General features: G+C 40.9%; 1 protein-coding gene across 1 annotated transcript; it reads right to left on the bottom strand.

The window, feature by feature from the left end:
* Positions 1-1,114: 1,114 nt before the first annotated feature.
* Positions 1,115-2,984, bottom strand: LOC145434489 (uncharacterized). The gene is made up of 3 exons (XM_080311848.1): positions 2,578-2,984; positions 2,057-2,116; positions 1,115-1,395 (listed from the first exon to the last, which is right to left on the bottom strand). Exons 1-2 carry the CDS (start codon positions 2,841-2,843, stop codon positions 2,071-2,073), a joined length of 312 nt encoding a protein of 103 aa, XP_080167974.1. The 5' UTR covers positions 2,844-2,984; the 3' UTR covers positions 1,115-1,395; positions 2,057-2,070.
* Positions 2,985-11,821: the final 8,837 nt, after the last annotated feature.

The raw sequence follows: 11,821 nt of genomic DNA, 5'->3' as shown, positions 1-11,821 counted from the left end.
CAAGGTTAATATCGCATTTTCATATCATTACTATCATTTGCATCCCATGATGCTAAAGAATGCTTCTTCTGTCGCAAATTGATACCTCCTGGGATGCATCAATACGAATCAATCTCTCTGCATCTTCCGCATAGCTCAATTTGCAGCATTTGACAGTCCGTGCGAACGAATTGAGACTGTTTTCAAAACCACTTACTTACTTGAGTAAATTTAACGTCAGTCAATTCTAGCTTTCCTTCAAGTAGTTTTAGGTGGCTTATGGAAGAAGTACTTCTACTCGTACTTGAGTAGATTTTTTCGTCGCTACTTCTACTTCTACTTGAGTAGCTTTCTTGACTACTTTGACCACCTCTGCCTATAACATATTTCACGTTTGTAGTATTGCTTTGTACATGTCAGATAAACTATGTAGATCTGGCAATAAGTATAATCGTCGTATCGATACGACATAATATGAGTGTTCACTCTTGGCATTTCAAGCATGTGTGGATCAGTGATGAGCATCGGACGGACTCGGATAGGGTTCCGGCCTGATTTCGCACAATTTTGAGACAGTCTGATGGGATTCGCATTCTATTGCATATTTTGTTTCGGATATTTGTGGATAGTTGTAACTTCTGCTTCGGATATTTTCGAATAGTTCTTACCAGACGTGATTTGTCATTTGAACTGAACAACCAAACACGGACAGTAAACACGTTCTGATAAGACTGGTAGTACTCTAAAGTTGTTCTGTAAATGGTCCAAGCACATACAAATCAGCAAACCCTAACCTTAGCCTTTGTGAAGACTACGCCCTAATCGTATCTCGGCTCAGTCGTGCAATCAGGATTCTTCGGAAAAGTTATTCGATTCGGACTTTTCGTATTCTGGACGACATTGATCGGATTCGAATGGATTTTTGGATGAGATTGTTCGGATTCGGACTGATAGTTCCTCAGATACGCGAGCTGTCAGACGGATTCGGATTCTCAGAAATTACTATCCGCTCATCACTGGTGTGGATATCGGGATTGGAATCGATATTACTGTTTCTGGCGTAACGATCAAGCTGGGCTAAGTAACGGAGGTTCGAACCCTCTTGCAAATATTGAGCAAGCACACACGTAACACGTAAGCCTGCGCAACACTCTTTAATATCACACAGCAGTCAATTATCAGTATGCAGTAGACACAAATGAGCGTTGAATAATTACTTCGCTATCTTTTCAGATAACGCATAAGACTCGCACCAAATCCATAATCAGGTTTCTCCGTATCGAAATAATTATGAAATGCAATAAATACTTATACACAATCACCGACACGACTTAATTATAGAAAATAATGGATTTTGCCCGTATGCCGATTATTCACAGCAAATTTTCGTCCCCTCCATGGATTGGTCAATGAGTTCTGCAAAATAAATGTGTATTTTTTGATAATTATCGTAGGCAAACATAAATTTGCCTAATGTATGCTTAACGAAAAGGTGCCAAATCAAGGACTCAACACCTAGAAGTGGTTCCCAAGATGCTTTTAAGGAGACCCATTTACAACAAATCGAACAAGGTTCAGAAAAGTTTATCATCAGCGACGGGATAGTAAACGCATAACCGGCTCCTTCTGTTGATTTAAAGCCGTCAAGTGTATATTTCAATGACTTCGTTATAGCGTTCGAATATGAAGTCCAGGACTATGGGTTTATGCGACAGAGGTGCGATGCCTTTTTTAATGATAATTGTCAGGTCTAGATCAACGTTTTGTGATTGCATCAAACATGTCGTGAAATCTGGATGCGATTTTCTTTCCAGTACGAGGTTATTGGGAGACGTGGCATTCCTGGTCATGTTGGGGGTATTGAATTTTGGGTTCATGATGCTGTATATCTCATGCCACGTGCCTTCGAGAACTTCTATTGGTGGGGGTTCGTGGGCCTAGTAGCGTCTGAGGTGGAAGCGGTAGTTAAGGCTAAGCTGTTTGTGACGTAGGTAAAGAGGAAGTTCTTCACATGATGCTTCCAATGCATAATATGGGAGTGCTGCGCATTACTCCGTAGTAGAGGCGGATATTTTACCTGTGTGGGCAGATTCACTTCTGGACGCAATTGCGCCATCCTGGTGGACAGTTGTGGTACCTAAAAAACAAGGGAAAGATATTGCTGAGAAATAATGCTGTTAAAATCTAAATCGTATACATGTTAACTAGGACAGTTATATTTTGACGTGGCTGAAAAGTCAAAATTTTGTAAAAATTGTAGTGTTAGGTCAAAATATTGTCAAAATTGTTAACAAAGTCAAATTTATTTTGCAAACTTAATTTCGTTGGTGTTATAGAGGTTGCATTGTCGGTGGACATATCCTTTGACATTTTACACCTCGTAGCCTACTTTACATGCTTGCTGTTGTAGATGGCCTATTGTCAACTCCTTGTGAATCATTACCCATCGAATGAAACAAAGAAGTTGACACTGGCGTGATGATCAACACAAATAAAGGTTCCCGGGACCCCATGAACCTTTCTTATCGACGCAAATCGAATGCCAGGGACGGACAGTGTTTCGCATAACGTGAGTGACTGCTCAGAAGCGACACTTGCCTTGTCTCACCGGGGACTTTCATATTCTTTATTCCACCTTTGTCACCATTATTCTTTTTAGGTTTAATTTTACTGCTGCTATTGCCTTTGGCATGTCCAGGCGGTAGTTTTTCATCTTTTTTGTTCGAAGGTAATGTACTGTTTTGTGGGTCGTTGCCGTCGACAGACGGTGATCCAGAATCTTCAGCGCCTTTCGTTCCCGGTACTTCACTCGATTCCGCGTTATGAAGCAATAGCCAAACAAGAGTCATTAAAAGTACACGCATCGTTTCCGCAATACGAGTCACCAAGAAAATTGGGTTTTATCTATTATGAACGAGAACATTAGTACATCTACAACTGGCCCAACTAGTGATCAACGTTTCCGCTACTTTCGATTAGAATAGAGTATCAATCGAACTGATTTGCAAAGCAGAACACAAACATGATCAGTGTGTCGTATACTCTTTTACATGCACCCCCCCCCCCCCCTACCCCCAGTCAGTCAGTACAGTCAAATTTGACCTGTGTGTGCCCGGTCGGGTAGCCGCTGACGAAAAATAAATCAACAAGTCCGCTTGCTATGGACTTGAGTTGAATCGATGAATTTGGTACGGTATGTTTTTCCCGTTAGCTCATATGTTGGTTTAAAAAGTTAAACAATTTCACTAGCGGCCTTGTGCTGAATTCGGCTCGACGTTTTCCTGCCTAGTAACAATTTGGTCGAGAGGCTGTCGCTGACACAACGAAATCGCCTCGTGAGCCTCGACTTTATCAGGGGGTGTAATATCTACGGAAGGCTTTTAAATATACACCTAGCTTGAAATCCGCCAAAGAAACATACAATTGCAAAGAACTAATTTCTACTTAACAGTTCTACACCATAAAATTCTGAAAACCTTGCGAACCCAGTGCATCTTCCAATACAATGCCATAGTCAGATTTCCCCTAAGAAATTTAAACCAGATTCCCCCCTAAAAATTTCAAAATTCCCCCAAGGGGGGAATTCCCCCCCCCCTCACTTGGGAACCACTGCCCTAGGACTATTCTTGTTTGGGCGCCCCGTTATTTTAATGTTGTACTAAAGACAATGGTGTTGAACAAGGTTTTCCAAACCGTGTTACGCGTCCCCTAGGGCCCCAAACTCTAAATCTAATTACAACAAATGCACGCAACTCAAATGTAATATTTAAAACTTTATTTAACGCTGCCCTTTAAAATCAGATATTTATAAGGCATACATCATTCTATAGAAGTTTCTGCTAACGAAGCTCGCGAAGTCCGGCTAAGGACATATGGTATCCCTAAGTTGAACAGCACAAACTTGATTGTAAATGTCCAGTATCCTTTAAAAGAAATGCGACTTTAATGATTGCTATAGCTCAGGGATGGGCAAACTGCGGCTCACCAGACGCTTGCGGATGTTAGGCTTCGATTACGTCTCTTCATTGATTGTACAATGTATACAATGTACTTGCTCATGCGTTTCGCCATTTTGTTAGAGAGATTTAACCTGATTATCAAATTTATGCATTCTATCACGTATTAACGACATCTGTAGGGTTTTCGTGTCGTCTTTCCTTATAGTTTATGTAACACATGTAAAATTGAGAGAACGGTGGGACTATACAGGGTTAGAAAGTTGCAATTGAACGCTCAAATCGACTCCACATGAACGTTTCACCCGCACCAATGGTGCATGGTCGTGGTCATGTTCATGAATCAATGATAAATCATTGTGTTCAACCATAGTGTCCTATATGGTGTCGACACAAGCAAATCGCACGGTTCAATGAAATTGTATCACGTCACAGTTTCCATTTGGCTACAGGCAATTTGACGGTGATTTTTGACCGGCTTGCCGAGCATTAAATTTGATGAATCGGATATCAATCGAAAGCTGACTCTGCACTGATTACGAAAATATAAATTTTATTCCGCTCGCGGCCCTGGAACCCCCACCATCAGCCCCCAATTATTCATTGTCGAGTAGATTGGCAGTGTGACGCAACAATGCGGTCTGGCGAAACGAGAGACTAGCTCAAGAGCAAGGATGCGGCCGAGCGGCGAGAGTGGGATCAGCTGACGTCGCGGCAATAGCGATGTGCAAACGCGCCACAAAGAAACGCTGCGCTTTTGATACTTTTTCTATGCGTTTCGGTACAAGCGAGCACACACCAGCCTTTCCTTGACTTGTAAGGGTAGAACTGGGTCCACAGAATGTATTAGGGCCCTACCAATTTTCGCGCAATATCCTTCAGCTGATAAAGATATGTAGGCTACGTCTAAGTAGTCTACATTGGATATGTCAGATTATTATGATATCGGTTGCCTTAGCCCGCTTGTTGCGTAGGGCTCCAGAGACACGTCGCGCTGTTGATGGCGGGTGTAGATACTTTCTATAGTCGCTTTTATGGTTAAGTGTGAGCAAGGAGCATTGAGCATGAGCATACATTACAAGCTTTTATTTGATCCGTATGGGTAGGACTTGGTCCGCGAATGCAGCAGGTAAAATGTTGATTGTTGAATAAAGTTTAACAGCAGGAGTGTCGAATTAAACTGGAATCGCTGTCCGGATTCAATCCGTTACTAGAAAGCTTGCGGGCCATACCTGCCAAATGATTCCAAAATGTTAGCACCAAATTCATACCTTTGTTTTTCATTGGAATATATCTGATATCACTATAAACGTTGACGTTGGAATTTGGATTAGCATTTTTCAATCACCAAATAGTTTTTTTGAATGCCGGGGATATTTTGCGTCAAAAGTAATACAGTGGTATCACAGATATTTGAATTATACTCATTCTGTAGTCTGTATATATATTCCTAATGTAACTTACCTAAAACGGATTTGCAGTATTTTTTTCGCATCTGTGAATAACTGAATGTCCATTGTCCATTCGGCCCAACAGAGTTTGCACTTTTTCGCCTTCTCGGAATTTGGCAAGGTCACCGACGTGGTGCTTATGGGGACTAGAGTGAAAACTCAACACTGTAGTTGTATTACTACAATATGATATATTTACATTATCTAAATTTGCTGTCTTGAGTGAATCTTATTACTTGAAAGTATATTTTTCTTACTAGAAATATCTCTAACAGCTGAAGGATTGCGCGAAAATTGGTAGGGACCAAATACATTCTGTGGACCCAGTTGACCATTACAAGTCAAGGAAAGGCTGGTGTGTGCTCGCTTTTAGCGAAGCGCGTAGAAAAAGTATCAACAGCGCCACGCATCTCTGGAGCAGACTTGGACAACTAGAAAATTTTCAGCTTTTCTGAATTAGATTAGAATTAGAATTAGAGCTCCATAGTTTTTTTCAAATTAGACTAGAATTAGAATTAGAGTTACACAGTTTTTCCAAATTAGATTAGAATTAGAATTAGAGCTCCACAGCTTTTTCCAAATTAGATTAGAATTAGAATTAGAGCTACTAAGTTTTTTCCAAATTAGATTAGAATTAGAATTAGAGCTACTTAGTTCGCAAAAAATTGGAAATTGAATGAAATTGTATATGGGAAATGAACACAGCAAAATCCAGTTCATATCAAATCACAGTGCGTGGTGCAAAAGGCCGTCACGCGATAAGCGCCACATATTTTTGTTCAATAAACAACAACAACAACATCAGTGCATTCCCATTAACTTCTGTACACCAATACAATATTACTTCTTCATAATAACCATGGACATCGCCCATGTTAGTCAGAACGGCGATGTACTAACGTAAAGTTTTAAAAACTAGAATTTTGTTCGCAGACTACAAGCTACTCTAGCAGGCTATTATTCGTCATAATATCTACTATGACTGCACGGTGTAAGTAAGGCGATGGCGGCTTGGCACTGGATTTCCCTGCGCAAAAGTGCAATATGCCTCGGACAAAGAAGCATTTTCATTAAAACAATAATTAGATTAGAGCTAGAATTAGAGAATAGGGACATTTCACAAATTAGATTAGAATTAGAATTAGAGCATAAGAACATTTCACAAATTAGATTAGAATTAGAATTAGAGCATGGAAACATTTCACAAATTAGATTAGAATTAGATTACTGGCATTTCGCCCTAATTTAGTGAAATTAGACAACTAGAATTATCTAGTTGTCCAAGTCTGCTCTGGAGCCTTACGCAACAAGCGGGCTAAGGCAATCGATATCATAATAATCTGACATATCCAATGTAGACTACATATCTCTATCAGCTGAAGGATATTGCGCGAAAATTGGTAGGGCCCTAATACATTCCGTGGACCCAGTTCTACCCTTACAAGTCAAGGAAAGGCTGGTGTGTGCTCGCTTGTACCGGAACGCATAGAAAAAGTATCAACAGCGCAGCGTTTCTCTGTGGCGCGGTTGCACATTGCTATTGCCGCGACGTCAGCTGATCCCACTCTCGCCGCTCGGCCGCATCCTTGCTCTTGAGCTAGTCTCTCGTTTCGCCAGACATCATTGTTGCGTCACACTGCCAATCTACTAGACAATGAATAATTTGGGGCAGATTGTGGGGGTTCCAGGGCCATGAGTGGAATGAAATTTATATTTTCGCAAGCAGTACAGCGTCAGCTTTCGATTGATACCCGCTTCATCAAATTTAATGCTCGGCAAGTCGGGCAAAAATCACCGTCAAATTGCCTGTAGCCAAATGGAAACTGTGACGTGATACAATTTCATTGAACCGTGCGATTTGCTTGTGTCGACACCATATAGGACACTATGGCTCAACGGTTAACCACGGCAGCGCAGTTCACATCATTTCTGGGCTAAAGATGGTGAATACGGATCTTCTATTTTCATTGTAAAGGGTAGCAATAACTGCAGAGTTTGACCAAGAAAATGTCGTTGAGCGATAATTGCAAAAATAAAAGAAAGTATGAACAGGAATATAAACCTTGCAAAACAGAATGAGAGGAAGAGTTTGCATTCAGTGATAATGAAGGTATAAGCCAATGTGTCTTATCTATCAAAATCCGCCTAAGAATTACAAAACTAGTAACTTGAAACGAAGACGGATTTACGAAGTACTGTGATTACCGAGCTGAAATCTACCTTAAATGCTTATTATAACTTGAAGGAATTGCTCCGCACTGATTCAACATCATATCAGCCTGATTTCAAACACCTTGCAGCCCAGATGGAGACGCACCATATCATCACACTATAGTAAACTTCATTCGATACCCCACATTTCTGTATGACGAAATGAATTCGTATTTTTGAATTTTTTTTGTTGTGGTTGTGGCTTTCTTAAAATTAAGATTTTTTTATGAGGTTCGCACATGAAGCAGGTCTGTCCACCCCTCCTATAGATTTTATTATACTGCGAAGTGTCGCTTGATTGCGCTGTCGGAAATTAACGAAGTTTGTTAAAAAATCTCCGTAACTTGTTCGAAGTAGTAGGCTACTTTCAAACAGTTTCGCACAACACTTGCATCATTATGACCAGCGCTGAAACAGCACTTCGTCAGCCACCCCCAAAATGTTGGTCTTAGGCCCTCCACACCCCCTACCCCCGCCGTGACATACGTTTTCCGCGCTACATGTAGGCGATATTTGTTGGGGGGTTTGGGGTGCGGCGGTTATGGTCCTGATTGTGACGTACGACCAAAGTAGACAATGAGCTCCCTATTACGACACTATGCAGAAATACCCTGAATCAATTTAAAATTTGAAGTCGTACTTCTTTAATAATGCACAACTTCTCGCGTTTTGGAACTGGTATATAATATTATTGTTCATTTGGCGGACCGGCAGGAAGCTGCCACGGACAGGCGGTTGGGAACCATTGCTCCTAGACTAGAAATATAAGAGTCGTTTTATTCCAGCCGCCAGCAAGTTATGCGCATCTAGACACCGTCGGAATGATCTCGTTCAGTTCCTTGGGCTAGGCACGTGCAATATTATTGCAATTATATGCTTGGGAAAACCTGCCTGCCTGTTTTGGACGTTGGTAATCAGCCCGTTATACTAGAGCAGTGTTTGCCAAACTTTTTCTGCACATCGACCACCTCCACAGCAAACCAGGTATCGAACAGTCCCTAGCCCCTTCCTGCTCCCCCCCCCAAAAAAAAGGTATTTGGCTCATTGCACAGTCACTGCATTGTCGCATAGATTTTTCGCGTTGATCTGTCCCTTTTTGTACGAATTTCCGGACAGACACAGTCAGTGAAAACAATCGTACAATAAGTGTCACTACAATAATTAGTCTATTCGTTGTTTGATTGATTGTTTGGTCAGTTAGAACACTCAATCCTCCTTCACAATGAACATATGCGGAGAGCGTGCGTGACGATTTTCGATTGAATCCACCTTGTACGACCGTGAACGACGTGATCATGAATTCATAAATCTTACATTGGCGCACAGAGAGAGCTCTAATTCAAGGACTCACCCAAACAGTTACTCATAGGTCAAACAGCCTACGTTTACTCTCAGCGCCCCCGACCGCCCAAATTGTAGCTATCAACCCCATTCGAGGTCGTAAACGTCACCCAGCCGGACGCTGGCGACCACTTTATGAACCACTTATCCGACTACAAAACGGAAATTGGACTCGTTATGTCACAACACAGGCCTGCGAATCTCAAGACAAGTGAGGGAAAATATACCCAGTGCGCCCTCTAATAGAATCTGCATCGGTACCGATGTTCCCTCTAATTTTTCACGAGTCTGCGCGCACTCACCAACTCACTGCGCGGTCCCTTAGAAAACAGTGCATAACGACTAGAAAAAGGTCATCATTTCGGAATTTTTGTGCGCAGCTTAAATTTTATGTGCGCAGAGACCGTGTCGGCAGTCCGAAATTGCGAACGTGCGCAGCTTAGAGGGAACATTGATCGGTACACGAGCCATGTTCAGTTATTTGCAGCAGCTGACCTAACTCCATGACGATGATTTTATTTCCGAGGTTATATAGTTTCTCAGTGCAATTTCATCGATTAATCATAGGCTTGGTCAGCTTAGTCTGCTGCAGTACATAATGTAAAGAAGTTCACTGGGCGTTTGCGTCCCTTTATATCCTTTCTATCATGCGAACATTTTGCAGCATTCATCGCAAATAAGTTGAGCTGTATCACAAAGCTTTAAATGGCGTGCTTCACAATGATATCAGAGCAGGATCAAGAGCGATTATGGATCTTAAATTAACAGTGTGATGTAGGCATTAAGTAAGCTGAGATGGATTGATCTTACAAACTGAATGTGTGAAATCCTGACTGACAGCATGCCCTGCAAATATCCCGCCGCACCCACTATCTGCCAGAAATGACGCCATTTGTACAATGTGCCGAGGAAATGGGTATGGAATGGACATATTATAGTTGCACGCACATAATGACTCCAGAAGTACTGAAGATTAGGAATCAGTTTTATCGAAGGCAATATATGCTTGCTGGTATTAGCCCTATTATTACTTAAAAGTTTCTATCACCAAACCCATTTGATCCCTTGCATCTACAATCGACATTTTGCTTCGTAGTTTTAACCATCACTTTTTTGAGGTCAATAAAATTTAAGTTCTGTTTGTTGATCTAATGAATAGAGAAGGTTTGATGTGCTGTACCGGATGCATATCAATTTTTTGCAATGTTTTAAGAAGTCATTATCGTCATTGCTATAATTTGATGTAGCCTACTCCTACAGCACTTGAATGGGATTTTAGATAATTTTTGCTGTCATATTATCAACTGAAATTTGCTGTTTGAATGCTCCTATTTCTAAGGATAAATTTTCATATATTTATATATCGTAAATCAGGTGTGGCAAACTCAAAATGCGTCGCGGGCCGGATTCAAACCTTCAAATCGCTTGCCGGCCGGACCAATCAACTGATTCAAAAATTGTTACCTCATGTCATTGCTTTTCACTCGAATACTTCAATATTTGATAAAGATAATAGTAGCCTATATCACATTGTGTCATGAATCACAGTTTTTTTTTTACTATGTCATGGATCACAGGTTTTTTTTACTGTAGCAAGTAGCAACACCTATATTCGCGAATTATGAAATTGACCAAAATCCGATGACTAGCCGGCTGAATACAGTTATGAATGGCTAAAATAGTGGCGCTAATTACAATATAAGATGGTATATTTCAATGCTCCCTATTCTTTCAGGTGTTAGCCCTGCCCATGCATTGTGAGGACCACAAGAGATTTAACCGCAAACGCGGACGTTCGAATTTGTTTCATTTTTTCTAAATCGCGATTCTGGTTTATCTGGAGTCAGGGAACATTTTGAGTCAGAAGTAACATAGCAGTAACGACACGGATATCTAAAATGTATTTTTGTATATAAGTAATATATTATCCATGTAAACTGCAAAAAAACGATTCCGCATTGGCGATTTCGCTTCTGCGAATAACTGCATTTCGGTCCGTTTTTCCATAAAAGTCTGATGTCAGTCTGCTCGTTTTTGCCTTCTCGAAATCGAGTATCAAAGTCACCGAATTGTTCCAAGTGGTAAGTCTAGAGTGAAACCACAAACCTGCAGTCGGGGTGGTTAAAATGTAACCTTGAACAATTACCATTGTCGGCATTCGCTGCCTTTTGGGATTATTTAAATGGAAGTATTTCCTTAAATAAGATCTCAACATTAGTTAAAAATGTGCTGGAAAACATAAGCAGTTTTCAATCTAATCAGAATTGCTTCGTGGGCCGGATGAAATCGTCTGGCGGCCCGCGGGCCGTTTGTTTGACACCCCTGTCGTAAATAGGCCTACATCTTTACGATATGCCCCATTTCAGCTTCATCGTCACGGGGATTGTATTACGGTGGACGGAACCTTAATATTACATTTCTGGAAAGGGAGATGAGCTAAAAAAAAAGGTTAAGAGCCGTTGTTATATATAACAAAACTTACTTCAGATGATGGTGTCGAATTTTTATGCCATTGAAGATTTAGACATCTTAGGATGTAGCAACACGAATCCAGTTCTCTGCACAGTTCTCATAGGTCAATTTGCGGCCTGTGACAGCCCATGAGATAGTATTTATGATTACCTTTCGAAATTCCTTGAGAATGTTTGAATACATGCACTGAATTCTTGACTGCTTTGACTATCTCTGTCGATAACCGATAGCGCATTGTTTCAATGTTCTGCGCTTGTTGGATTGATAACGAACAATTGGCAAGGTGTATAAATTTCTATCTCAAGTTTTATTGAGTCACTGCGTAGTCATTGAACGCAAGAAAAAAAAATTCCAAACTTCATGGAAATTACAAGGGGGTCCTGCTGTTTTGGCGATTGGTAATTAATATTA

Source organism: Botryllus schlosseri, chromosome 2 (assembly GCF_051294905.1).
Source record: "Botryllus schlosseri isolate E-star chromosome 2, Bs_hap1, whole genome shotgun sequence".
Lineage (NCBI taxonomy): Eukaryota > Metazoa > Chordata > Ascidiacea > Stolidobranchia > Styelidae > Botryllus > Botryllus schlosseri.
The sequence above is the reverse complement of the archived record's forward strand: the minus strand, read 5'-3'. Positions and strand labels throughout refer to the sequence as shown.

Excerpts from the sequence above, each read along its gene's own strand:
- LOC145434489 (XM_080311848.1), bottom strand. The coding sequence starts at position 2,843 with ATGCGTGTACTTTTAATGACTCTTGTTTGGCTATTGCTTCATAACGCG. Across the intron at positions 2,117-2,577 it reads AAAGTCCCCGGTGAGACAAG|GTACCACAACTGTCCACCAG; the intron begins GCAAGTGTCGCT and ends CTTGTTTTTTAG.